At 45.0% G+C, this 27,610-nt stretch overlaps 3 protein-coding genes across 8 annotated transcripts in view; 2 read left to right on the top strand and 1 right to left on the bottom strand.

Moving 5' to 3' along the window:
* The window catches only part of CMC4 (C-X9-C motif containing 4), a 32,912-nt gene extending 17,540 nt beyond the window's left edge, over positions 1-15,372 (top strand). For all 5 annotated transcript variants that reach the window (XM_065556302.1, XM_065556300.1, XM_065556299.1 and 2 more), the window contains one exon: positions 774-15,372. In XM_065556302.1, the coding sequence (XP_065412374.1) occupies positions 774-943 (170 nt within the window). In that variant the 3' untranslated portion in view covers positions 944-15,372. The remainder of the gene's footprint in view (positions 1-773) is intronic.
* The window catches only part of MTCP1 (mature T cell proliferation 1), a 32,911-nt gene extending 17,539 nt beyond the window's left edge, over positions 1-15,372 (top strand). The window contains exon 6 of the transcript XR_010590166.1: positions 774-15,372. The gene's annotated coding sequence lies outside the window, so the exon portion shown is untranslated. The remainder of the gene's footprint in view (positions 1-773) is intronic.
* Positions 10,877-27,610, bottom strand: FUNDC2 (FUN14 domain containing 2). 2 transcript variants are annotated; one of them, XM_005301338.4, is made up of 5 exons: positions 27,440-27,610; positions 22,799-22,949; positions 17,066-17,141; positions 15,238-15,372; positions 10,877-14,573 (listed from the first exon to the last, which is right to left on the bottom strand). In XM_005301338.4, exons 1-5 carry the CDS (start codon positions 27,564-27,566, stop codon positions 14,496-14,498), a joined length of 567 nt encoding a protein of 188 aa, XP_005301395.2. In that variant the 5' UTR covers positions 27,567-27,610; the 3' UTR covers positions 10,877-14,495. The 2 variants fall into 2 exon arrangements, with proteins under 2 accessions (XP_005301395.2, XP_005301394.1); XM_005301337.5 differs by having other exon boundaries at positions 26,880-27,464.

Raw genomic sequence — 27,610 nt, 5'->3', positions numbered from 1 at the left:
CCCCAAGGAATGATTCTTTTTGCTGGTTGCAACCCATCCCTGGCCCCTCTTATGGTGCCCAAAGGCCTCTTTGACAAACTTCAGTGAAAAAAACAAACAAACCATGTTTCTCTCTGCATTTGCATTATGTTCTTCATCTTGTGTCTAAGGTTTATATTCAACTGTAATCATTTACAGAAGCTCCCCAACTTACGCAAGCATTCCGTTCTGGAATGCCTTGCATAAGTCGAATTTTGCATAAGTCGGGAACATATCTCCGGCAGTTACGCAAAAAAAAAAAAGCTTACGGAACATATGGAACTTTTTCTGTAAGTCCAGATTTCCATAAGTCGGGTTTGCGTAACCCGGGGAGTGTCTGTACAGGTGACCTCAGAATTGGATGGGGAATAAATCCGTGGGACAATGGAACCGAAGTCCAAACCCAGCTAGAGAGAGCAGGGGTTGCAGGGCAGGCAATCAGTGAAGATTTGCTAATAAGTGTGAAGTTCTCCACCTAGCAGTGGTAGATACACAATTAGGAGGTGGGTCATGCAACCCATCAGCTGTACTTCCTCCATTAAAGTGAGTTATTTGCACCTCATCTCCTTAGTTCCCCAGAACTAAGCAGCATAGCTATTGCAGAGCAGGGGTGTGGATGGGATGGAGAAGTTGCCACAAGAGGATCAAGCTCAATCCATAATGTGAAAGAACTTAACTGGGTTAGATGAACCCCCCTTTTTCATGCAGTTTGCTCTCTAGTGCAGGATTAGCATCTCCATTCTTTTATTTTACAGCCAACAACTACCTGGAGGCTAGATGTGAGGCTGTGCTCCAAGAGATGCGAAGATGCTGCGCCCAATACCCCAAGGGCAGATCCATCTGTTGTTCGGGGTTTGAGAAAGAGGCAAGAGAGAGGGAGAAGCTTAAGGCAGCTTCAAATGGGATTCATGCAGCACCACAGTAACAGGCTGCAGCTCCAGGAGGTTATGGAGCGTGGCCCTCTCCTCAGACAAAGTAGCATGCAAGTGGCAAATAATAAACCTTCAGAGCTAAACTATGAGGTTCACGCTGGAGTGGAGGCCACCTCAAGGAATAAAACTGTTAAAATAATGCGTTATTCAGACTGATAAAGAAGCCAGAGAAGAATCCATCATAGAATAAAACGTCCTGTGCACCAAATGTAAAATGCAATACAACAGATGGGCTGTTCAAAGGATTCTGTTTTCTATCCCAAACTATTGTGACTTAATTTGTTTCTGATGCTTAATGTACTCAGTAATCCATTCTCAGAATAAGAATTTGAGGGTGAAATATAAAACTTATTCAGCCTTCTGGCATAGGATGTACTGGAAATAAGTTCAAGGAGAATCTATTGAATCTGATGCATTAAGCAAGACCATCTTCAAGTAGCAGAAATATTCCTATCATTGAGCTATAGTTTCCCAAAGACGTGATCTGCTTTTCTAGTGCTTAAAGCAAGAATGGGAGTCAGCTCTGGGGTTTATTCCCAGCTCTGCCACAGTTCCTCTGTGACCATAAGTCATTTCACTGAGGTTCCTGTTTCCTCAGTTGTGCAATGGGGTATTGGATTAATAACTAGTTGGACCATATTGCACAATAGTATTTGTATGATCTTAAAGATGTTGCAGAAGCATTTTATTTCAGGGAGTGCTAAAGGAAGAGAATCTTTTAAAGCAGTATTTATGGAAAACCAAGGTGTTGGTATAAAATGGATTTTTACGATGTTGAGAGCAGCAGTCATCTTGTATGACTGAACATCTCTAAGCAATATGACATGCAATGAATTTGTGAGATTACAATGCCCCTTTACACATAGTTCTGTCATACAAAGCCTAATCAACTTTGTGCACTTCTGGGTGATCATTACACTATCAAGCACAACTTAGTTTTGAAATACAGGTTTTTATGAACAATAATAGACCACTGCAGTTACTGGACATAATAGGCAGCTATATCAAAGCACATGTGACAGATCCATTTCTCTTGTATTCTAAATACCATGATACAAAATAAATGACTGGAATAATGAGTTCTCACTAGGGGTATTTATTCTGTCGTCTGTTTTGTCTCACATGGTCAGGCAGATTGACTGATTTCATGATTAAGGCCCGCACCTGCAAATTTTTGGAAGCTGTGTGGTGTTTTTATATCCTGAGCCTGTAATAAAAAATTAATTTGTCACAGGAGTAACCTAGGATCTTGTTTTGATTAAGAGCTAGGAAAGTAATGAAGTGAAGTGGCTTTGAAGCTCTTTTTCATATTTACCTAATTTCCCATTCAAAGAGAAGTTGCAGTAATGCACAAAGGACTGGCTAAAAGTTTTTTTTTACAGCCACAACTTTGCCTTAACGACATCATAACTGCCCTACGGGGTTAGACTATGGTTCCTCTTACCCAATATCCTGTCTCTTGACAGTGGCTGGTACCAGAACTTTTGGGGAGGGGTGGTGGAGGGTGTACAACAGGTCAGTAATGGAGAGTCTTCCACACCCAGCTTTGTCCCAAGCATGGGGTTCTGGCCCTGACCATTTTGGCTAATACCCATTGATAGACTTATCCAGTTCTTTTGTGAACCAAGTTATACTTTTGGCCATCACAACATCCCATGGTGATGAGTTCCACAGATTAACTGCACTGTGTGAAAAAGTACTTCCTCATTTGTATTCAATCTACTGCATGTTAATTTTGTCAGCTGACCCCTGGTCTTTGTATTCTGTGTAAGGGTAAATAACACTTATCTATTTATTTTTTTGCATAGCCCTCTATCATATCCACCCTTAGTCATCTCTAAGCTAAACATTTTTGTCCTCCTCATCTTTGATCATCATTGTTGCCCTTCTCTAAACCCTTTCCAGTCCCCCTATATTTTTTTGTGATGGGGCAACCAGAACTGGACACAGTACAGAGGGTGTGGATGCACCATGGATTTACATAGTGGCATTGAGACATTTTCTGTCTTTTTCTAGCCGTTTCCTAATGCTGCCTAATAACTTTTTTGACTGCTGCTGCACATTGAGCAAATGTTTTCAGAGAACTATTAATGGTGCTGTCAAGGTTGCCTCCCCACTATGAACTTTAGGGTACAGATGTGGGGACCCGCATGAAAGACCCCCTAAGCTTATTTTTACCAGCTTAGGTTAAAAATACACTGCCACCACCAAGCATTTTAACCAAATATTTATGGAGAGCCACTTGGAACTCTGCCTTTCCCCAAATATCTCCCAAGCCCCTAACCCCCCTTTCCTGGGTAGGCTTGAGTATATCCCCATACCAATTAGTCCTGGTGAACACAGATCCAAACCCTTGGATCTTAAAACAATGAAAAATCAATTAGGTTCTTAATAGAAGAATTTTATTAAAAGAAAAGGTAAAAATTCTCTCTTTAAAATCAGGATGGAAAAATAACTTTACAGGGTAATCAGATTCAAAGAGCCCAAAGGAAACCCCTCTAGCCTTAGGTTCAAAGTTACAGCAACCAGAGGTAAACCCTCTAGCAAAAGGAACATTTACAAGTTGAGAAAACAAAGATAAAACTAATATGACTTGCCTGGCTGTTACTTACAAGTTTGAAATATGAAAGACTTGTGCAGAAAGATTTGGAGAATATGGATTGATGTCCAGTCCCTCTTAGTCCTAAGAGCAAACACCACCAAAACAAAGAGCACAAAAACAAAAGCCTCCTCCCCCCAAGATTTGAAAGTATCTTGTCCCCTTATTGGTCCTTTGGGTCAGGTGTCAGCCAGGTTACCTGCTTCTTAACCCTTTACAGGTAAAAGGATTTTGTAGTATTGTATATAGGAGGGTTGTTACCCTTCCCTTTCTAGGTATGACACGCCCCCCAAATCACAGATAGTGTTGGTTCCACGCTGGCTGTGATTTCTTCCTGGAGCTCTAGGAGAAAACAGAGTTAATAAGACACATGCACCTTTAGACATACTATTGATTATATAAAAACTAACAATATGTCTCACATTCCAAGAACAATTTTTAACCAATTGATTCTGGAAAACCACTTTGTTAGAAGCTCCCGAAATGTGTTGTATCTCAAAATCAAAATCTTGGAGAGCTAAATTCCACTGAAGAAGTTTTTTGTTATTTCCCTTGGTGGTATGAAGCAACTTTAGTGCAGCATGATCGGTTTGTAGTTGGAAACGCTGCCCCCAAATGTATGGGCATAGTTTTTTCCAGCGTGTACACAATGGCGTAGCATTCCCTTTTGCTGACTGACCAGTGGCTTTCCCTCTCAGACAGTTTCTTGCTGAGAAACACGACAGGATGGAATTCTTGATCCGGTCCTTCCTGCATTAAAACTGCTCCCACACCACGTCCAGACGCATCTGTGGTTACTAGGAACGGTTTGTCAAAGTCTGGAGCCCTTAGCACAGGGTCAGACATGAGTGTCGCTTTAAACTGGTTAAAGGCCTTCTGACACTTCAGTCCATTGAACTGCATTTGGCTGTTTCTTTTTGGTTAGGTCTGTTAGTGGGGCAGTGATTTGGCTGTAGTGTGGTACAAATCTCCTGTAATATCCGGCCAAGCCTAAGAAGGATTGGACCTGTTTCTTTGACTTTGGGACAGGCCACTTTTGGAGAGCATCCACTTTGGCCTGTAGGGGGTTTATAGTTCCTTGACCCACCTGGTGTCCAAGGTAAGTCACTCTGTTTAGGCCTATCTGACACTTTTTAGCCTTAACAGTTAGTCCTGCCTGCCTTATGCAATCAAAGACTTTTTCCAGGTACTCCAGGTGTTCTCCTCATGAATCAGAAAAGATGGCCACATTGTCAAGGTAGGTGACGGCAGATTCTCCCAATCCCTCTAGGCAACCATCTACAAGTTTTTGAAAGGTGGTGGGTGCATTTCGCAGCCCAAAAGGGAGCCCGACATGGGTGATGAAGGCTGAACTTTCCTTGGCGGATTCATCTAGCGGTACCTGCCAGTACCCCTTGGTTAAGTCTAAGGTAGAGATGAACTGGGCACGTCCCAGTTTCTCCAATAGTTCATCTGTGCGTGGCACTGGATAGTTACCTGTGCGAGTTACAGCATTTAGTTTACGGTAGACCACGCAAAAACGTATCTCCCCATCTGGTTTGGGAACTAGAACCACTAAAGATGCCCATGCACTGTCAGAGGGGTGGATTATATCCATCTGTAGCATATCCTTGATTTCCCATTCTATAGCAGTTTTAGCATGAGGAGACACCCGGTAAGGTTGGACTCTAATTGGGTGAGCATTACCGCTGTCAATGGAGTGGGATGCCCATTTGGTCCGTCCTGGGGTGGCTGAGAATATCGGCGCGAAGCTAGTGCGCAGCTCCTTCATCTGCTGTTGCTGCATACATCCAAAGGTCATGGAGAGGTTCACCTCTTCCACACCACTGTCACTTTTTCCTTCATAATAGACACCTTCAGGCCACTCAGCGTCATCTCCTCCCTGGGCTGTGAACTGACAAACTTTTAATTCTCTGGAATAAAAGGGCTTTAGAGAATTAACATGGTACACTTTAGGCTTTAAATTTGAGGTGGGGAATGTTATGAGATAATTAACAGCTCCCAGGCGCTCTTGGACCGTGAAGGCCCTTCCCACGATGCTTCCATCTTATGGGCCTGGAGCGCCTTCACAACCATGACCTGGTCCCTTACTTTGAAGGAATGCTCTTTGGCATGTTTATTATATCAGGCTTTTTGCTCTTCCTGAGCATCTTTTAGGTTTTCTCTAGCAAAGGCTAACGAGGTTCGGAGGGTGTTTTGTAGGTTGTTTACAAAGTCCAGAATGTTAGTTCCTGGAGAAGGCACAAACCCCTCCCATTTCTGCTTTACCAATTGTAATGGGCCCTTAACCTCGCAGCCATATACAAGTTCAAATGATGAAAACCCTAAACTGGGATTTGGTACAGTCCTGTAGGCAAAGAACAACTGCTGCAACACTATGTCCCAATCATTGGAGTGCTCATTTATGAATTTACCTATCATGGCCCCCAAAGTCCCATTAAACCTCTCCACCAGGCCATTTGTTTGATGGTGGTAAGGGGTGGCAACCAAATGGTTCACCCCATGAGCTTCCCACAGGCTTTTCATGGTCCCGGCCAGGAAATTAGTTCCTGAATCGGTAAGGATGTCAGAGGGACAACCTACCCTGGCAAAAATGTCTGTTAGGGCCTGGCACACACTTTTAGCCCTGATGTTGCTTAGAGCTATTGCTTCCGGCCCTCGGGTAGCAAGCAACCATGGAAGTCAGTATGTACTGCTTTCCTCTGGGTGTCTTCTTTGGGAAAGGACCCAGAATATCCACAGCTACTCGCTGAAATGGGACCTCAATTATGGGGAGTGGCTGAAGAGGGGCTTTGACCTGGTCTTGGGGTTTTCCCACTCTTTGGCACACGTCACAAGACCAGACATAAGTAGAAACATCCTTACCCATTCCCTCCCAGTGGAATGACCTCCCCAAACGGTCTTTGGTCCTGTTCACCCCAGCATGGCCACTAGGATGCTCATGGGCTAAGCTCAAGAGCTTTACCTGGTACTTAGTTGGAACTACCAACTGTCTCTGAGGATGCCAATCTTCCTGATGCCCACCAGAAAGAGTTTCCTTGTATAAAAGTCCTCTTTCTACAACAAACGGATTGATTAGAGGAGCTGAGAGGCGGTGGGTTGCTCCGTTCCACCATCCAAGCTCCCTGGAGGCTGTCATTGCTTCCTGTTCGGCCTGGAACAGTTCCCTTGATGCTAGAGACATCAGTTCCTCACTGGATTGTGGACCTGGGCTTGGTCCCTCTGGAAGTGATGCAGGTGATGGGGCTGTTTCTGTTGATGGTGAACTGCTCTCTGCTGGTGCACTATGTGGTATTTCAGGCTCTGGCTGAGCCTCTTGTGTAGGGTTATCTGCTGCTGCTGCCAGTGCAGGCTCGGTGGTGCCTTCTGGTGTTGAAGTTGTAGATGGGTTTGCAAGCGCTGGACTCAGTGCTGGCAATCATTCTGGTGCTGGTTGCGTTGCCAGTTCCGGTTCTGGGGCTGGCTTTGGCTGGGTTTCTGGAACTGGATCCACTACGGCTGTTGCAGTCGTTGGCAGGGGATCTGGTTCCACCACCTCTGTCTGGGTCTCTGGTAACACAGGCGAGGCCCTGGTGGAAGGCTCAGGAACAGGGATAGGTGTTAAAGCTTGCTTAGCCTGGCTGCAGGTGACCATTCCCACCCTCTTGGCTAGCTTCACATGGTTGGCCAAATCTTCCCCTAGCAGCATGGGAATGGGATAATCATCATAGACTGCAAAAGTCCACATTCCTGACCAGCCCTTGTACTGGACAGGCAACTTAGCCGTAGGTAAGTTTAAAGATTTTGACATGAATGGTTGAATTGTCACTTGGGCCTCTGGGTTGACAAATTTGGGGTCTACTAAGGATTGGTGGATAGCTGACACATGTGCTCCAGTGTCCCTCCACGCTGTAACCTTCTTCCTGCCCACACTCACAGTTTTCCTTCACTCTGAGGGTACCTGGGAGGCATCTGAGCCTGAGGACCTTGGGTGTGACTCTGGCGTAATGAACTGCAGTCTGTTGGGGTTCTTGGGGCAATTGGCCTTCACATGCCCCAGCTCATTACATTTAAAACATCGCCCAGCTTACTGGTCACTGGAGCGAGGTGGGTTGCTGGAGACTGGTGTGGTGGGACAATAAGGTGTCTGGGGTTTTCCTTGGGATGTAGGTGGGGCCTTGGGTTGCCCCCAGTGATAGGGTTTTGTTTTGGGTTACCACTTCTGATATTTGCTCCAACTGCTACTAGTTTTTTTCTTTTCTGCCACCTCCACCCATTTGGCTCCAATCTCCCCCACCTTGGTTAGAGTTTTGGGCTTCCCAGCTAGGAGGAACCTTTCTATTTCCTCAGGAACACTGTCTAAAAACTGCTCCATTTGCATTAGGAAAGGCAACTCTTCTGGAGATTTAACACTTGCTCTTGATATCCAGGCATCCCAATTTTTCACAATGTAGTAGGCATGTTGGGTAAATGACATGTCTGGTTTCCACCTTAGAGCTCTGAACTGCTGACAGGCATGCTTGGGTGTTAGCCCCATTCTGATTCTGGCCTTGTTTTTAAAAAGTTCATAACTGTTCATGTGTTCCTTAGGCATTTCAGCCGCCACCTCTGCTAAGGGTCCACTGAGCTGCAGCCTCAGCTCTACCATGTACTGGTCTGAAGTGATGCTGTACCCAAGGCAGGCCCTTTCGAAATTTTCTAAGGCGGCCTCGGTATCATCGCCTGCCTTGTCGGTGGGGAATTTTCTGGGATGGGAAGCGGTACCTGGAAAGGGGTTGCTAGGGTTGTCTGGTATATCCTGCTTAGCCCTTGCCCTCGCTAACTCCATTTCATGCTTCCTCTCTCTTTCCCTCTCCTCCATCTCTTTTTCTTTCTCCTCCATAGCTCTCTTGTGGGCAGCCTCTTTGGCTTTCTCTGCTCTTTCAGCAGCTTCTTTCTCGAGTTGTTTTAATTCGAGCAGTCTCTTATGATTCTTTTCATTCTCTTGTGCTTCCAGTCTGGCCAGCTCTAGTTTATTAGCGGCATCACTGGTACTCATTTTCCTGCTTTCTTGTGCTGGGTCCACACCCCCTCTGCAGTTCACAAACTGGTATGTACTCAGCTCAGGGGCTACTTAGTTAACAGAGATTTTCACACCAGTCAGTGTTCGGCCTTTCTGGGTCTAAGCTAGCTATACCCGAGAGTTAGAAAGAAAAAAAAAAATCCATCTTGTAAATTCCTTTGTTACTGTAACTTGACCCCTCTGCCTTCAGGCAGAGGGGAAAAAAAACTAACAAGAATCCTTTTAAAAATCCTGCTGTGCTTTTGGTTCAATAATGATCCCACCGATCTGCCACCAAGTCAAGCTTCCCTCCCCACTCTGAACTTTAGGGTACAGATGTGGGGACCCGCATGAAAGACCCCCTAAGCTTATTTTTTACCAGCTTAGGTTAAAAATACACTGCCACCACCAAGCATTTTAACCAAATATTTATGGAGAGCCACTTGGAACTCTGCCTTTCCCCAAATATCTCCCAAGCCCCTAACCCCCCTTTCCTGGGTAGGCTTGAGAATATCCCCTCACCAATTAGTCCTGGTGAACACAGATCCAAACCCTTGGATCTTAAAACAATGAAAAATCAATTAGGTTCTTAATAGAAGAATTTTATTAAAAGGTAAAAATTCTCTGTAAAATCAGGATGGAAAATAACTTTACAGGGTAATCAGATTCAAAGAGCCCAGAGGAAACCCCTCTAGCCTTAGGTTCAAAGTTACAGCAGCCAGAGGTAAACCCTCTAGCAAAAGGAACATTTACAAGTTGAGAAAACAAAGATAAAACTAATATGACTTGCCTGGCTGTTACTTACAAGTTTGAAATATGAAAGACTTGTGCAGAAAGATTTGGAGAATATGGATTGATGTCCGGTCCCTCTTAGTCCTAAGAGCGACCACCACCAAAACAAAGAGCACAAAAACAAAAGCCTTCCCCCCTCACCCCCGCCCCCCCCCCCCCCCCGATTTGAAAGTATCTTGTCCCCTTATTGGTCCTTTGGGTCAGGTGTCAGCCAGGTTACCTGCTTCTTAACCCTTTACAGGTAAAAGGATTTTGTAGTATTGTATATAGGAGGATTGTTACCCTTCCCTTTCTAGTTATGACAGGTGCCACCTAGATCTCTTTTTTTAGACAGTAATAGTAATTTAGAACCCATCATGTATCTATAGGTGGGATTATTTTTCCCCACCGTGCATTACTTTGTATTAACAAAAATTCATCTGCCAGTTTTGTGAGATCCCTTTGTAACTCCTTGCCATCTGCTTTGGCCTTAGCTATCCTAAGTAATTTTGTAATCATTTGCAAACTCTGCCACTTCCTGTTCACTCCCCTTTCTAGATCATTGAATGTGTTGAGCAGCCCAGATTGTAGGAGAATCCTGCTGTTCACCTCTCCATTGTAAAAACTGACCATTTATTCCTACCCTTCAATTCCTATCATTCAAGCAGTTAATGATCCGCCAGAGGACCTTCTCTCTAATCCCATGACTGCTTAGTTTCCTTTCATTGTGTCCAATACAGAAGCCTTAGGACAAGAGTTACTTTTGTGTTCCCTTCTGTTTGCTTGACTAGATGGAGTTTGACATTTGTTTAGTAGGGAGGCGCTTACAGCATGAGCTTGCAGAGGTGTCATTGATTTCTTACCCTGGAGGGCAAAATAGCTAGGGAAATCCAAGACCCCTCAGGCACATGCTGAATGAGATTGCACCAACTGCCTCACTGGGGAAAGGATCAACACTAACATAGATAAGCCAGGGTTATCTAAGGGAATGATTACCTTAAGAGATCCACATTTACCCAGCCCCCGAGAAATGCATGAATTCACATGACTGCCCCCAACATGCTCACATAAGACTCTCAGCTTGGCTACACAAAAGGCAGCTTATTAGAGCTTAGCAGCCAATGTGAATTAAAAGCACTCAGGTAGGGCCCAGCTCTCCCACACATCTGCCTTGTGACTGGCACCTGCACAATAGGCTAGTATCCTATGCAAGGTCTGACTGAAGTATGGTTACATGGAGTGAATAGCTGAGGAAAACTCCCAGTTAACCCCCATCATGGAAATTGAGGCCCAGTTCCACAGGTATTTAGGAGCTTAATTCATTGATTTCAACAGGAGGTAGGCCCCTAAATATCTGATGATCTTGGCTTTAGTCCCAGTTGTGTCTCCCCCAGAATTACAGCAACTGCTCCTTCAGTTACAGTACTGGATACTGCTCCTGCCTTCTCTTCTCTAGGCTACTATGAACAGAGTGTTTGCAGTGCAGGGAGTGGCAAAAGTGATGCCTGTTCCCAAAACAGACCCCCGAAAGATAAGTGATTAGAGCAACAGTTTAATAAGATATCACTTCAACAAGCATCTACATACAATGTACAAAAATATCTTAAAAGTCTACTTATTTTTAAACCACAACTTCCTGGTATGGGTGCTAGAGATTGTTGAAACAAAACAGAAGGGGGATTAAGATTTCATCTTGGCACCCATGACATGATCAAAAATTGTATGCGATTTCCATTCTATATACAAAAATCACGTTTGCCAGGACAAACTCTCTTAGCTGCTTACAGAACTTCATGAGAAGTACCAAGGAAGCTCCAGTTTGGCAGTGTTACACTTTCCATGGTAATAACACATGGATGCCCCATGCTTTTCCTCTCTCCCTCCACATCTTCAGATCAGAAACTACTGTGGCTGTACTTAAAATGTTTGTTTGATCTCTCTTCCAGCAACAGCTTTGAGAAGTTAAGTTTTAGCTCTTTCTTGCAGTTGCTTAGCTCCATGGCACCAATTTATAATAGTCTAGACAAACAATAGCTATTTCTAAATGCCTCAGAGTGGGCTCCCAATATATTCCTCATTAGACTAATGAGCCTTATACCCAGAATCTGGGCTCATTAACTGGCATCGGTTAGCAGGAAGTTGTAGGAACAGCCCTGAGGTCTGGTGGCAAGTTGCTTGCTTCTAAGGCTACAGCAACATAGCACCAGCAGTGCCTTTGCATGCACAGCAGTCTCTCCATGCATGAAGAGGAACATAACGGCAGCTGGAAAGGAGAACACTGAAGTCAAGAGACTGTGGCCAGTTTTTATACCCACATGAGCAGAACTCAGCGCTAAATTTCCAGCAGATTATCAGGCTAATGAGAGAGAGAGGTACCAGGCCAAATGTTTTGGTCGAGTTATAACTGTTATCCCAAAACTGTCACTCCCAAGGGAAAAGGGGGAGGGTCATTTCCACTCAGCATTGTCTTTGGAGGGAGGCTGGAAGAGTAAAGTCTGAATAAAAAGCTTTGTTAGCTAGTACACCAGGCAGAGGTGTAGGTACACTATTTTCCTATTTGAACAGGAGAGTTCCAGCAAGATGTTTTTATAAATTCATCAAGATCATTCTGCTGTACAGAATTTCTTCCTACACAGCAGCTAGCCGCCCCACTCCCTAACCAAGTTATCGTGCACCTACATCACTGCACAATTCTTGTAGCATTTGACATGCTATAAGCCCAATTTCTCCTGCCCTGCTGTAGACAGCCAGAGAATGCAAGACAGCAAAGATTCTGACCATCTAAAGGCATATTCTACTATAGGATCAGGAAGAAAAGAAAAGCTGAAGTGATGTGACTGACTTTCTAAACTCTGTATATGATAGGGGACAGACAAGGCAAAATAAAGTTAGCACAGATGAAATGTCAGGGGCTCTCTTGAAAACAGCTGCAGTTGCCAAGCTGCCACAGCTCTAACAGGACAGGACAGTATTCAGGGCTCCTGGCATTCTTTTGGGTACATCCCTTGCTTCCAGTCAGGTCAAGCCACTAAACACTGTAAACATGGAATTACTGCAGCATAATAAAGTGCATCCTTGTGCCATGGACACTATATTCTGAACAGCGTCCAGCCATGCACACAACGAGCTCCTGGAGTTCAACACAATTCTAGGACATGATTTCAGAGGGGGAACGGAACCAACCTTCAACAAGAATGTGCTTATCACCAGCTAGACCTCCTTCCTTTTCAAACTACATCTGAGCAGGGAGATAAGCAAAGCCCAGTACTAGGCAATACTGAACGGATCTCTGTTATTTTTACATTTTTCTTGAAGGCTAGAGATGCTCAGGACTGAGTAACAGTTAACCTACCTTTCCAAGCCTAGCAGAACCCATCTCCATGTTATAGCCCAGTGATGGGTCTACAGGTGCAGGAATTAAACAAACTGAAAGAACTGGACACACATGCTTGTTTTTGCATGAATGGGAGAAGCCAATGGAGTGGAGGAAGGGGGAGAGTTAACCCAGACTGACAGCAGCACAGAGAGTGCTCTTGCATTTCCCATCACCCACTGTCCAGCTTCCAAAGAGATAAGATGGTAAGAATGCTATCATTTTTTTACAGGGAGGGGCAGGCAGATGGAGCGGTTCTGGGATACCTGCTCCTTTGTCTATGGCACTGAAGTGCCGGTCTCTGTTTGGAGAAGGAATGTATGGGACTGGCTCCCCTCACATGCCCAGTAGCTATTTAAACACAGGATCTCATGACTATAAGAGCATATGTCACCTACTGCTCAGTAAAGGCACATATGACAGGCAGGAAGGTAATCACCAGGGATTTTAAGGTGCAGCTGGATGGGGGACTGCCTGGAAGATTCAGCCTTTCGCTGAGGGCGGATGGAATCTGCTCTGCAAAGGGACAGAAATGGCCTTCTGGATTCAAAGCAATCCTAGTCAGAGTGTGAATCCCGAACAGTTGTTGTCTGCACTCAAACTGGAATCCTGCTCCAGGACATCATATCCCAGGCTGTATTATACAGAGAAGAATCCCACCCACTTTCATCTGCCCAGGGCACTACTTTTCAGAAAGCCTGCCCCATGTGCACCAGATACCTACAGGTAGCTGCAATTCCATACTAGCCAGAGAAAAAGGTTTTAGTGTAAGAAATGCTGATATGATGCCAGGGATAAATTACAGTTATTGTCACTATGGAAATGCATGCCGGACTGGATGGGCTGGTAGTGCAGGTTTCAGTCATATGCACAGACATTTCAGGCAGACTTTCTGCCAGACATACAGCCTCAGTGCATTTTAAAGTTCATTCGCTGAGACACCAGCTAGAGAGTGAGAGAGGAGAATATCTTCTCAATGGTGGGATGCCCAATGACTTTCAAAACCTATGACAAGAAAGGATCTGGGATAGTGACATGCACCACTCACAATTTCTATTGGCAGTGCCAATGCTGCAATTCCATTAAGGGGATATATAAATACCACAGATAAGTGATCATCGGTGTGAAACATAATGGCAAGAGTCTAGGGAGGAGTGAAGGCAGAAGAACAGATCTCCAATAGTATTTCTGCCATGTACTCACTCTACCACCACCCACTGCGGAATTAGTTGTTTCCCCAAACAGTCCATTTCTGAGCATGTTCTAAGACCGCCTCTGACAATTCTGCCTCCATCCACGGATAGCCATGAAAATACCATTTTCCTGGAGAAAGAATGGGCTTTCCTATTACCGGAGAAGAGAGAATACAAGATAACTAGGAGCACACAGAACTTGACGAACCTTGTGTGCACTGGAAGAAGAGAGCTTATATCGGTCAGTCTTGTGCAGCACAGCAGTGGGCCTTTTTCTCAGATCTCTCTCTTGCAGGCTGTTCATGGGGTTGCAACTGACCCTGAAAACTGCAGTGAGGCATTTTGAGTGGGATAGGGAGTCAGATCGACAAACAGACGCTGAGGGTCACAATTCTCTAGATTGATTCCAGCACCAACAGAAATCAGGTAAAGGAAAGGGAGGAAAGTTAGCGGCAGTGTTGCAGGAAGTGGGGGGCTTGAACCCAGGAGGAATAGGAGGACCCGAGGAAGCAGAGTCTGTCAGCACAACCCACTGTTTATCAAGTGGGAAGGGGTGAGAAGGGACAGAGTTGTCAGTTCTGTGTAGTTTCTATGAAGACATTCCAAGCAGGAATCCCCCAGCAAACCCTCCAGTCAGGATAACGTTCTTCTTCACAAATGTTATCACCTGGGCAAGAGGGAGAGGACAGTCAAAACACACTAGAACCAGTCACTCAGGTCAGATGAGCACTGAGCCCTCCCACCCACTGCACCCAGCTCGCTGCTATCCCTACCTAGTTCAACGAATGACCAAAATTAATGGCAGGGGAACTAGTGCTATTCCGCTCCCCTTCCACAGGAGGGGAGGCAAAGACATGGCCCTCCCTACTTCATTCACTGCTTGCACACTATGGTACAATGTGCTGCAGACATTCTGACCAGCTGCTGAATGTGCATTAGGGGCTTTATAGCTGTACCACCATTAGCAGTCAAGGATCTGGAAGACAGGAGGCAAGGGGACAAATGCCCCCTGCACACATTGATCCAGAGTGTAGAGGGAGTCTAGAGTGACTGATGCACTCTTATGCTGTGCTATCTGCTTAGCTGTCCTAATTGCTCTGAGGGGTCCTTCTTTGGATTCCAGGAGATTTTCCACAGGGCACTGTATGGTGAAACACCATCTGGAAGCCATCTTCATGATCTCACAGGACATCTAGCAGATTTGCCCACTACCCTGTCTTGCTACTGTGTGGTTACCCTTAGAGAGCCTCAGTTGGGAAGTAGTTCCCAACCCTTGTCTCCAGCATCTGGATACATCCAGGCAAAAATCTGAGAAGGAGAAGTGCTCTCACCTCATCAACTCTGCTTTTAACTTCTGGGGACAGTTTGCTGCCACTGCTGTGATATTTCAGCTGCTCCTTGGCTTTGCTCACGTCCTGCTCTACTAGCTTCCAGTCCACTTTGATGTATCCCGTGTGGTTCGCAATCTACATTTGAGTGGTGGTAAGAAACATGAAGTGAATCCTGCACAACCCATAGCTAGCAAGACCTTCCTTTCCCTCCTGCCCCATTGCTAACCCAAATAACTCACTCAACAACTCTAAAAGGTACCATCTCATCTTGGTTAGTAAGAGAACTATTCTACTAACTAAATTAATGGAAAGGGAATATAAACGGGCTAGAGGCATAGAGAAGTAGTTCAGTTATACAGGACCCCTCTGCTTACCTCTCTCTGTAGGATCCTCCAATGGAAGTTCATATGCAGAGATTTTTACATATTGTCTAACATTAACCTACGTCAGCCTCTCTGCTTTGCAATACAGAGCTGGCACCAACTGCATTTACTCACCCCCAAGCTTGTTATATTGGTATCATTCAAAGCCTACACGCAGCTGTCACATTCCAGATCTCCTGCTGCTATAGGAGGGCATGGTTTATTAATAGGTTGTCTCCATATAAGTATTTTGTCTTGTCATGGTGGGCCAACAGTGAAACACTGCCTGAACAATGCTTTAAAGAGACATCCACCTTTAACGGGACAAGGAGATCTAGCGGGGTGAGGGGAAGCAGTTATACACGATTTAAGTGCTGGAACAAACAAAGAAGGGGATCACTGAGTAGGGTCTAGTGGTTGCATTCTGTCTCACATAGAACAGTGAAATCTAGACTTCAGTTTCCTGCCCTCCTGGCCCAGCAAGCCAGTACAGGACACACTGCCCTGCTCCAGGAGGGTAGGGTTTTTAAAGCCAAGGAAAATATAGTTGAGAAAATGAGTATTTTCCATTGCTGCACTGCCTCCAAAGAATACATTAACAGGGGGCTTCTTGTCCCTAACCAGACTCTGTGGAGGGTGGTGCCCTCTGAGGCCTTACATTAAAGTCAAACTCAGCCTGGCTGCGCAGACATGGACAGTGCCCTGTGAAGTTCAGTGCTGCCCCTTGCCTTGGCCAATAGTCGCTACTGAGCACATGGCTTCCCTCCAATGCTCAGTTCAGAGGACACAGTTTCTGCTGTGCTGCCAGTTCAGAGAAGAAGAGGCCCCATCTTGGATTTGAAAGCAGGCCTTAACTTCAAAAAAAATCAGCAGCTTCAGAGCAATGCAAATCTGACTCAGTTGCAGCTATTAAAAGCGAAGAAGCCACACTCAAGGTGATGCAGCATGCTTGCATAAAGGTACTTATGCAACTCCACTACCATAGTATATGAACACCTCACAATTTGCAACGTATTTACCCTCGCAGCACTTCAGAGGCAGGGCAGGGCTATTATCCCCATTTCACAGAGAGCGACCTGAGGCCCAGAAAAGTACAGTCTATACTGCAATCCCAGGTGTGATGGCAGGTTGGGCAGACATACCCACATTAGCTCTAGCCACAAGCACAGCTAAAAACAGCACTGTAGATGCAGTGGCAAAGCCTTTGCCACCACATCTACACTGCTATTTTTAGCAATGCTAGTGCAGGTATGTCTGTCCGAGCTGCAGACCTGGACTACAGAACAGACATATCTGAAGTGACTTGCCCACAGTCACACAGGAAATCTCTAGCAGAGCAGGAAATGGAACGTAGGTCTCCTGATACCCAGACTAGCACCCTAACCACTGGACCAGCCTACCTCTCTATGCATCTCAGAACTACCCCCAGGGGCAGTTTTCACAAAGCCTAGACTAACCATACGCACCTGAAGTAGGAAAAAGCCACCACCCACTGCTGTTGCTGCCAGCTTTCCAACCTTCTGAAAGATGAAGCCAGTACACCTACAATCAAAGAGGGACAGGCCAGAAAGTGAGTTCAACCACATACCACACCCACACTTTGGCTTTCTGTAAATACTCCATCCTTCCACACACACCACTCAGACTCCAGAAACAGCCTCACTAACCAAGGAACAGGGGCAGAGAGTTGTATGGGCCTGAGGTGCCCGGGCCCCCGCACCCCCAATGTTTGGAGTGGGGCCCCCACATCCCCCGGAGCGTCCATGCCTGACTGGAAGCGGGGCATGGCTTTCCCTCGGCTGCCTGCACTGCTGCTCCACCTCAGGAGAGGGAGGAGGCACACACATGCTTGGCAGCCCTCCCCCGGCACCCACCAGGAGGAGACACCAAGGGGGCTTCCGGTGGGAGACAGCTGGAGTGGACCTCACTCACCTGAGCAGCTGCTGGGGCTTCCATAAGTGTTTGACCCTGTGATCCACCCCCATCCCCCCAGCAGCCACCACTCCTGCCCCGCCCTGGGCAAGGGGCAGCCCTATCCCGTGAAGCTACGGTGAGGGGCAGCAGGCTGCAGCAGGGAAAGAAGGAAGCCACATGTGATGGCAGTCCTCTCCCCCATAGCACCCACCCACCACAGGGGATGGACTTCCTGGACCTGAGCAGCAGGGCTTGGGTGAATTTTGTGACACCCTGCCCCCTCCGCAGCCACCACTCCTGCCACATGCTGGGCAAGGGGCAGCCCCATCCCCCACCCCCAGTGAGGCTAGGGTGAGGGGCAGCAGCAGGGGAGGCCACACATGATGGCAGCCTCCCGCCCCGGTACCCACCATAGGGGAGGCAAGGGGGCTTCCTGGACCTGAGAGGGGCCCTAGGAGCATGTGCAGTAACAGTGATGCAGAGTGAGTGTGCTGGGGGGAGGGGTGGACAAAGGGCCCCTCCCCTGGAGCTTACTGCTGCAGGTGGGAAGAGGGACTCCTCTTTGGCCCTAGCCCTGGAGCAGCCTGTCTGCACCCCAAGGTCTTCATCCCTGGCCCCACTCCACCCGAGCCTGCACCCCCAGCACCCCAAACTTGAGCCACAGCCCTGAGCCCCCTCCTGCACTGTGAACCCCTCAGCCCCACCCCAGAGCCCTCACCTGAGGGGAAAAACACACACAACTTAAATTTGGCCGTCAGTTTGGGGTATGATCGTGTTTAGCACAATACTTGATTATTTTACACCCTTTAAAGTATATAATTGGTTGTATACAGGTGTTACAAAATGGGAATGTTCTTAATGTTTTCTACAAATACTGTGTGGGTGCCTCAGTTTCCCCTATCCATTTCTCCAGTCCCTCCTCTGGCCTTTGTCTCTTTTCCGGGAAAGGAGGCCACCTAATCTCTTTGTTCTCCAACACCTTCAGTTGGCATCTTGCAGGGGAAACTGAGGCACCCACACTGTCAAGGCTGCTTCCCCACTCTGAACTTTAGGGTACAAATGTGGAGGCCTGCATGAAAACTTCTAAGCTTAACTACCAGCTTAGATCTGGTCCGCTGCCACTACTCCCAAATGTGCTAATTCCCTTCCCTGGGTAGCCTTGAGAGACTCTTCACCAATTCCCTGGTGAATACAGATCCAAACCCCTTGGATCTTAAAACAAGAAGAAATTAACCATCCCCCCTCCTACCTCCCAACAACTGCTGGTGGATCAAGATCTAACCCCCTTGGATCTAAAAACAAGGAAAAAAATCAATCAGGTTCTTAAAAAGAAGGCTTTTAATTAAAGAAAAAGATAAAAATCATCTCTGTAAAATCAGGATGGAAACTAACTTTACAGGATAATCAAACTTAAAGAGCCCAGAGGAATCCCCTCTAGCCTTAGGTTCAAAGTTACAGCAAACAGAGATAAACACTCTAGCAAAAAGGTGCATTTACAAGTTAAGAAAACAAAGATAAAAACTAACACGCCTTGCCTGGCTGTTTACTATCAAGTTGGAAATATGAGAGACTTGTTCAGAAAGATTTGGAGAGCCTGGACTGATGTCTGGTCCCTCTCAGTCCCAAGAGCGAACAAACCCCAAAACAGAGCACAAACAAAAGCCTTCCCCCCCACCAAGATCTGAAAGTATCTTGTCCCCTTATTGGTCCTTTGGGTCAGGTGTCAGCCAGGTTATCTGAGCTTCTTAACCCTTTATAGGTAAAAGGATTTTGGAGTCTCTGGCCAGGAGGGATTTTATAGTATTGTACACAGGAGGGCTGTTACCCTTCCCTTTATAGTTATGACACACACATTATTCAGAGAAAACATTAAGAACATTCCCACTTCATCACAACAAGTACAACAAAATATAATATATTGAAGCAGGCGAGTGCTGCTTCTGACTTTCCACTTTTAATTGGCCCTTGTAATCTTGTGGCGCTGGTGCGTTGTAGCTTCATTTTATCCCAGCAACAAATTCTTGATCATCGCAAAAGAACATTACAAAAGAAAAGGCTATATTTGTTTTAATGTTAGAAAGTATTTGCTTTTGAGGGTTATTGATCAAAGAGTGATTGGTTGTTTCTGTATTCAAAAGAGTATTAATAACTGATATTCTTGGTTAAATATTTTTTTCTTACAATAGATATTGTGCAAAAGGGAAACTGTTAAACGCTTACCGTTTCCAGTCCATTTTTACATTATTTAATTAAATATATATCGGCTTACAAGGTGGGCAGGGGGGAAGGGAAGAGAGACATTCTGGGCACCACCAAAAATTATACAAACCTGCCGCCCTGCCAAGGGAGACAGATGAACAAAGAGGAGAGCCAATTTGGGACTAGGGAAAGGAAGGGCAAAGCAGCCAGCTCCGTGGGACCCCACAATAGACTGTAAAACTGAGTCCCTTTACATTTTCACATGCATATCCTCACTCCATCTATAGATTTTTATCCCTTTACCACTGATTTTCTGCCAAGTTTTCAAATGACATTAACATGGGATTTTTTTGATGGCCATTTCTGACAAAGAATCTTGGATAACATGCTCTCGGCTGAGAGAATAAAATTGTAACTGGACTGGTATTTTTTCTGGCTGCTTCTGGAGTAGAGTGCTTAGCATGTGAAACAGATCCTGCACATTCCAGGGCAGTTGTTTTAGTTTCTCAAAAATGGAGAAGATGGTTTGTAAAGATAAAAGTTTGAAGACTGATAGTCTAGACCTTCATCTACTCAAGACTATTTGGACTGTGTCCCTTTATGTCTCCACCTGGTGTGGTGGAATTTTTCCTCTCTACTCACATGAGCATCCCTGCTATCAAGACATAGATGAACCCAGCTCTCACTACTTGGTTAAGCAGTAAGGAGATGTGTAATTAGGGCCCTACCAAATTCACGGTCCATTTTGATCAATTTCACAGCCAGAGCTGAGCCCCAGAGCTTCCTGCAGCAGGGGGAGGCACCCAGAGGTAGGTCTGATCTCCCCCCAAGAGAGGCAGTGCAGGGAAAGGACAAGTCCTGTCCCTCCCCAGCCGGGCTTCCAGCTAGGAGCCCCTTCAGCAGCATGGGGGAAATCAGATTTCATGAGGAAGGGCTTATTTCACAGTCTGGGACATGTTTTTCACAACGGTGAAATTGGTAGGGCCCTATATATAATATTGTCTGACATCACCCACATCAAGTATTATTTCAGGTGATACAGATTCACTATTCAGGTTATAAAACAGCAGAGCAATCCTCTTGCAATCAGGTGCAAACGGCCAGGGCACAAGATAGAAGTTACAGGCTCATACTGCAAATAGATACATATTGTAGGGGTACATCTTATGCTTTAAGTGGCTTATCTTTGGAGTAGAATGGGGGAGAATTATGGCAAAAAGCAAGAACGTGCTAGAAAAGCAGTCCTGATTGTACTTCCTGATTTATCATCATCGTATCCACTCATTATACTCCACACCTGAACATAGCCATTATATGAACAACATATGCTCATATCTCAATGTCTGTACTTTGACTCGTTAACCTTTTACCCCCAATCGGGGCTATTGCAGATTATGTATCCCTTACGCCATCCGATCTTAAACCGAACTTCGCACCCCTTGATAATCTGTATGTTATTCTCTGATAACCAGAAACTTCTACGCTTAAACTCTACCGTTCATTTTCTTTTAAAAACATCTTAATAAAATTTTTAAATCTGTTCTTATCTTAATTAGAAGAGAGCACACCCCAGTGGCACTGTGGATAGTGGAATATTCCAACAGGAAGATCTTGAAGTGGCCTCAGAGTCACAAACCACCAGCAAGACAATTCTTCGTCTCAGCAGCAAAAGGTTTGCTTCTGAGTACACTGAACCCTTTAGGTCCAACTCTTCTCAGAAGATGAGACAAGAAAGTTCTGTGGGAAAATACTGTAGCCTGACTCCCAAGAGACAATGCATAGGCCCAGTGCATAGTCCCAAGGTCTTGGTCATCCTAGAAGACTCACAAGCATCTGTCCCAAAAGATAATTAACCATTGGAACAGCTGACCTGGGGAAGTGGTGGATCCTCCATAACTTAAAGAGTCTTTAAATCAAGACTGGATATCTTTCTAAAATTATACACTTTACTTCAATCACAAGATATTGGATTTGATACAGGAATCACTGCATGAAGTTCTATGGCCTGTATTATGCAGGTGGTCAGACCGGATGACCATAATTCTGTATTAAGAGGAGTTTCATATGTAAGACACGGGAAGTAACTGCCCTGCTCTAATCAACACTGATGAGGCCTCAACTGAAGTACTGTGGTCAGTTCTTGGCAACACACATTTTAAGAAAGAAATGGACAAATTGGAGAGCACCCAGAGGACAGCGACAAAAATGATTAAAAGGTTTATAAAACCAGACCTACAAGGAAAGGTTAAAAGACTGTACACATTTAGTCTTGAGAAAAGAAGATGGGGAAGGGGCCAGGGGTGCGAAGGAACATTTAGAAGGCGGGCAGCAGGGCCTGGGCCAGCCCCCATGTGGGGCAAGGAGGGAGCTCTGCTCCGCCACTGGCCGCAGTTCTGCTCCAGTTCAGTCTTCAGCACTGTGCAGTAATGGGAGGGAGGGCGCACAGCGTGGACAGATTCCATTACCGGTAGTGGGGGGCACGACAGGAAAATTTTTGGCACCACTGTGTTAAGGGCTGTTATAAAGAGCACACTGATCAATTGTTCTCCATGTCCACTGAAGGTAGGACAAGTAGTAATGGCCTTAATCTACAGCAATGGAGACTTAGGAAAAAATGTCTAACTATAAGGATAGTTAAGCTGTGGAACAGGCTTCCAAGGGAGGTTATAGAATCCCCATCATTGGCAGCATTGGACAAACATCTGTCGTGGATCGTCTAGGTTTACTTAGCCCTGCTTCTGTGCTGAGGGATGAACTAGATGACCTGTTGAGGTCCCTTCCAAACCTACATTTCTATGATCCTATAATGGTCCCTTCTGGCCTTAAATTCTATGAAAAGCTCAACTGAACAAGATATGCCTGAAGACACAGAGCTCAGTCTAATCTCCCTTCACCTCTGAAATGCTATTTGCCACCCACATGCATACGCTTCATGGGATAGCTCACCAAACAGATACAATCTTTTGATGACTAGCACTCCATCATCATTCATACATTAAAGAAACCCCATGCCTGCCAATGGGACCAAAAAAAACAAAACAAAACAAAACACAACCACCCCACCATGATTTATTATATCACCTTACCATCCAGTGACTCCTCCAATCACCAGCTGAGTTGCTACATTGTATTTTTCAGCACTTGAGCCAGAGCCCCGCCCGAAGAGCTTGCGCCACCAGGGCTGATTCTTGGTGTACTCTGCCAGGTCCAGCACCTCGCAGGAGTCCTCTTTCTTTGCTGTGAATATGAAAATGCACGTGAGCATAGGTGTATCTAGTGGGCAATATGACACTGAAGGGCAGAGACCATGTTTATTCTCTAGTCAAGTGTACTTCAACTCACTATTCTTAGCCAGCAGCATTCAGATGAGGAGCCTTTAAGCATAGTAAATGGTACTGTCCTGATGAAATTTAAGAAGCAGGAACAGAACCTCCTTAAAGAGAACAGGTGGCTTTAGTCACCTGTTCTCAGCTCAGATACAGTCTTAGAAACGCCTAATATAACATTTTATACTTGCAGTGTCTGCCTCAGATCTCAAAGCACTAGGCAAACAGTCAAACAAAATTTCATATCCCCCTCTGTGGGGTTAAGCAAATCTCCCATTTTACAGACAGGGAAAAAGAAAGAGAGGTAAGTGACTTGCCCAAGATCACTCAGTATGTCAACAGCAGGAATAGAACACACGTCTTCCAATTCCCAGTTTGTAGCTAAAGTGCTGAAACCATCCTTCCCATCTCTGAATTATTTAAATTAAATTCTATGGGGAAGAGAAAAGGTGTGGGTCTTTCATAAATTGCTACCAAGAAAAAAACCTCCCCCCATCCCATGTAAAAAAAAAAAAAAGACAACCAACAAAAATCCAAAGAATTCAGCCTCAACCATCACTTTCCATTGTTCCTGGGAGTTGCACTCAGTGCACTGCTATAATGCCAAGCTGTGATATAGTCAAAAGACATTCATCCCATGCTTACTAGTTTTACCACAACCTTCATGTTCTGGCTTTCTGAAGGTTTATGTGGCTTGGTTTTTAACAATTGTACTTCTGATTTTTCATATACGACAGCCTCCCAAGAATAAGAGGGCCAAAAAAGCCAGTTGCACCATTTCTAGTGATCCTATTTTTGTCTTCCTTGTCCTTCTCCAGCAGGGATGGTCTACTGCACATCTTAGCGCTGCAACATACATTTGGTATGATAACCCTGCATCCCTGGGTATTCTGGAGATGTTAACAGATGGCTCGTTTGCAGGATGCAGCCTAAGAGTTCAAATATGCTAGTTCAAAAGCCTAGAGACAGGGACCAAAAGATCCCAAACTTTTAAATATTAAATCTATTGGCAGATGAACGTACACCAAGTTTTAGCCTGAAGCAAAAAAATTTTACAGCAACTGAGGAGATTCATAATGAAAATGTTGACTCCTTAACTGTTAACTGAAAGCATTGGACGCCATGTGATTACAAACAGTTCCAGATACACACAGAGTTTGCTAACCTGTAACATGGAGATGAAATATTACATACAAGAGGCATAAGATGAAAAGATCACAGTGGCCTTGCACGTCTTTGGCAGCTGGGGAAACACATGCCTGGCAGAAGTAGTTACTTGGTGAGTTCAGGTGCCAGGAATGCTATGCTAGATCAGCACCTCAGATGTCCAGGCAGCTATAACAGTTGCTTTAAAAAAAAGGGCAGGAGGGAGGGGGAAGACACTGCTATTGCCATGATGTCCCCTAATTTTCCCAACCCAGCCCCCTCCCCCCCAAAATATTCCTCATTACAGGACTTGGAATGATGATAAAAATGGGTAAAAGGAAGACCGCATAGAAGTCAAATTCTCTGTGGATCACATTATACTACAAGTAAGGATGTACAAAGAAGACAGAAGGGCATCTGCTCATATACTGTCAGAATATAGAACTTCCCCCAGAAACATTTATTTTGAATCAGGGTGGATAAAAAAAAAAAAAAAAAAAAAAAATCAATGATTTTTAAAAAGAATAAAATAAAAAAAAAAATCAGATGTTTTTGATAAAATGCTTTTTGAGGAAAAAAGCTATCTAAAGATAGTTTTAATTAAGATACGTTATAGCTCAGATATCTCATCATGGAATAGGGATTATAAATCCTATAGTATGAGACAGTATATTCATGTAACGTTTAAGAAAAGTTTTGTAAATGAGTTCCAATAGTTCATGAATTAGGGACCCAATTTTATGGGGTTCCAGGGGCTTCTGTATAGATTATTTAGGTTAATCTTTCTATCTACCCAATGGGACTGAGTGCTCAGTCTAGAAGAAACCATCAGATGCGCTTAGTTTTGCAGTTCTCAAACTGTGGATTGTGTCCCCGGAGATAACATGCTTGTAACAGCAAAAAATGTTTTTAAATAAATAGTATATAGTGGTGAGAAATAACAGACTTCAACCCTATTGTCCCCCTGCAAATTTGTGGGCACAGAGTCAATCCCTTACCTCTCTCTAAAAGTGCAAAGTTTCAAAAAGTTCAATGAATAGAAGATTATTGGGGGCAGAAAAGATCTGGACAAGGAGAAGAAGTCTGGAGATAAATGTGAGAAGGGAGGGGCAGGCAGTAGAAACAAATGTGAAACTGTTTGAGCAGCATATTCCGGAAGTCTTTCTGAGTGTAGCCTTCATTGATTTGAGATCTACCATACCATTCTCTTACTAGAAGAGAAAATCTATAATGGCAGCAGGCTGTAAAAGAGACCCAGTGTGGGAATAAGAACCATTCAAGAAATATACGTTTCCTGATGAGATTTTAAAGTCACACCAGTGAACTGGTGGAAGTCACTTAAGCACTTGGATTCAGAGACAGTTGAGTAATAATCTCCCTTTCAAACAGCAGTAGCTTCTTCTGCCAGTGTAGGAAAAATATTTTCTTCCTTTGGACAAATTAATTCCAAATTGAGAAATCGTTTGAGACCTGAAAAAACAGGAAAGCTTGTTTTTCATTTCCAGATTATGAACAAACAGGAAAATGAAGGTGAAGACGACGGAGTTAGCTGCAGAAGCCAATATTTTAAGTTTATCGTGTTGACCTGGCTGGCATAGTCAATTTAATTTTTGTTTTAAAAAAATATATTTCATTTAATTATTTTAGTTAAAAAACAAAAACAAACCTGATTTTAAAAAAACTTGAATGTTTAAATTCAAAAATGCATATGCTTGTTTTGTTAAAATATTATGCTTGCTGTTGAAGAAAATCCAGAATACCTAACATTGTTGTTTTAGTTAACTAAAACAATTTAAATGTCTGTCTGTTGATGTTCTCCTCCTAATACAACATGGCAAGAAAGTCCTCCAAATATTAATGATTAACCTGCTGAATTGGAGATATTTATGAAGTCATTAGGAGGTGAACTATCTGCTTCAATTACCTTTGATAAACAAAATAACCAAACAATCATTCATTTTCTGATATAGCTGTAAAACTAATCTGAAAAGTTTTCAAAATGAATCATTTAAAAAATGTAGTGTGTACCTTCTAAAAATGAAACCTACATCTATCTCTGAGCTGTGAAGAATATGTACTAAGGTTATAACAACCAACAAGAATGCACTTTTATGTAGAAATCCATTATTAAATTGAGGCTTCCTGACTCTACTCTGTTTTGAATGGACCCAGACTAGAAATTTGAGTCTGATTTTATATTAAAAAGATACCATACTACCTAATCAACATTAAAAATTCAAAATCAAGCAGTGATCAGGAGCTAATTAAAATGATGCTTTAAAACATTCTAAAACTTACAAACTAAGGCAACCTTTAGCTGTGTTTTGAAACCACACCTGGTCTCAGAATTTACTGTTCTCACTGATGGGGAAATGTTTTCACATAGGTGAGGATGGTCCATTGACATCCACCATTTGTCTGGGAATACGGATTTCACTAAATGTACAAGGCTACATTTGCCATTATCAAAGCAGCACAATCTACATTATCAGGATTTGAAAAATGAAAGCCACAAAAACCAGGCTAACAGCAGTAGAATTAATCCCAGTTAACCTTAGCGACTACCACGTTTATTTTTAAACCCAATTATCTTTCACTGGGGCAGAGATCCTGTCTGACAGTTTACAAGCTGTTTTACAGAACACTAAGAGCATGCACAGATACGGAGAAACGACTAATGACCCAGAGAACTTACAGTCGCCACAGAAGCGAGACATACAGGAGGGCAATAGGATGGGGCAACAAGCCACACACTGGAAGAGTGCCTGGGGCTGCAGTGTGTGTGCGCGTCTCCCGATGGCCAGAGGGCGTGTTCCCCACCCTGCAGTGTGAGCAGGCTGCGGGCGCCATGGGCGACACAGAGAAGGCCTAACAACAGTAGCGCCCGTAAGCAAGGGACGCTCAGACACACCGAAGGCTGCATACGCGCCCCCATGCCGAGCAGGCCCCGGCAGCGCATTGTGGCCTGACCCCAGCGCTGGGAGCCCCAGTCGCGGGCCAAGTGCTGCACAGACCCAAAACAAAGAGAGCTCGCCCGCTAGGAGCGGGGTTTGGAGTCCCGCTCGCCAGCAGCGGCGCTGGGAGCGCCTAACACCCAGGGCTGGTGGCCGACGAGGTGCTGCCGGGGCCGAGCCCGTCCCGGTGTGGTGGGGAGCAGCGGTCTCCAGGAGAGCCACCCAGGTAAGGCCCGGCCGCTGGCGACGCCGAGGGAGCCGCGCGCGGGCAGCAGGCGCGAGGCCCCAGCAGGGCTCTCACCTCCGCCCGCCGCCATCCCGCGCGCTCGCTGCCGCGCCCAGCGCCGGCGCTTCGCCTCCTGCTGCTGCCGTATGAGCGAGGCGCAGGAGCGGAGCTGGACACGTGACACAAGCTCCTCCTCCTCCATCTCACCCACGGCGGAAACCGCTAGGCCAGGCCCTCGCCACGTGA

Source organism: Chrysemys picta, chromosome 9 (genome assembly GCF_011386835.1).
Source record: "Chrysemys picta bellii isolate R12L10 chromosome 9, ASM1138683v2, whole genome shotgun sequence".
NCBI lineage: Eukaryota > Metazoa > Chordata > Testudines > Emydidae > Chrysemys > Chrysemys picta.
The sequence above is the reverse complement of the archived record's forward strand: the minus strand, read 5'-3'. Positions and strand labels throughout refer to the sequence as shown.

Bases quoted from the DNA above. Each gene is read 5' to 3' on its own strand.
- FUNDC2 (XM_005301338.4), bottom strand. From the start codon at position 27,566: ATGGAGGAGGAGGAGCTTGTGTCACGTGTCCAGCTCCGCTCCTGCGCC. The intron at 22,950-27,439 runs GTGAGAGCCCTG...TCATATTCACAG, and splicing joins CGGGATGGCGGCGGGCGGAG to CAAAGAAAGAGGACTCCTGC. The intron at 15,373-17,065 runs GTGCGTATGGTT...ACTCAAATGTAG, and splicing joins GTGGCTTTTTCCTACTTCAG to ATTGCGAACCACACGGGATA.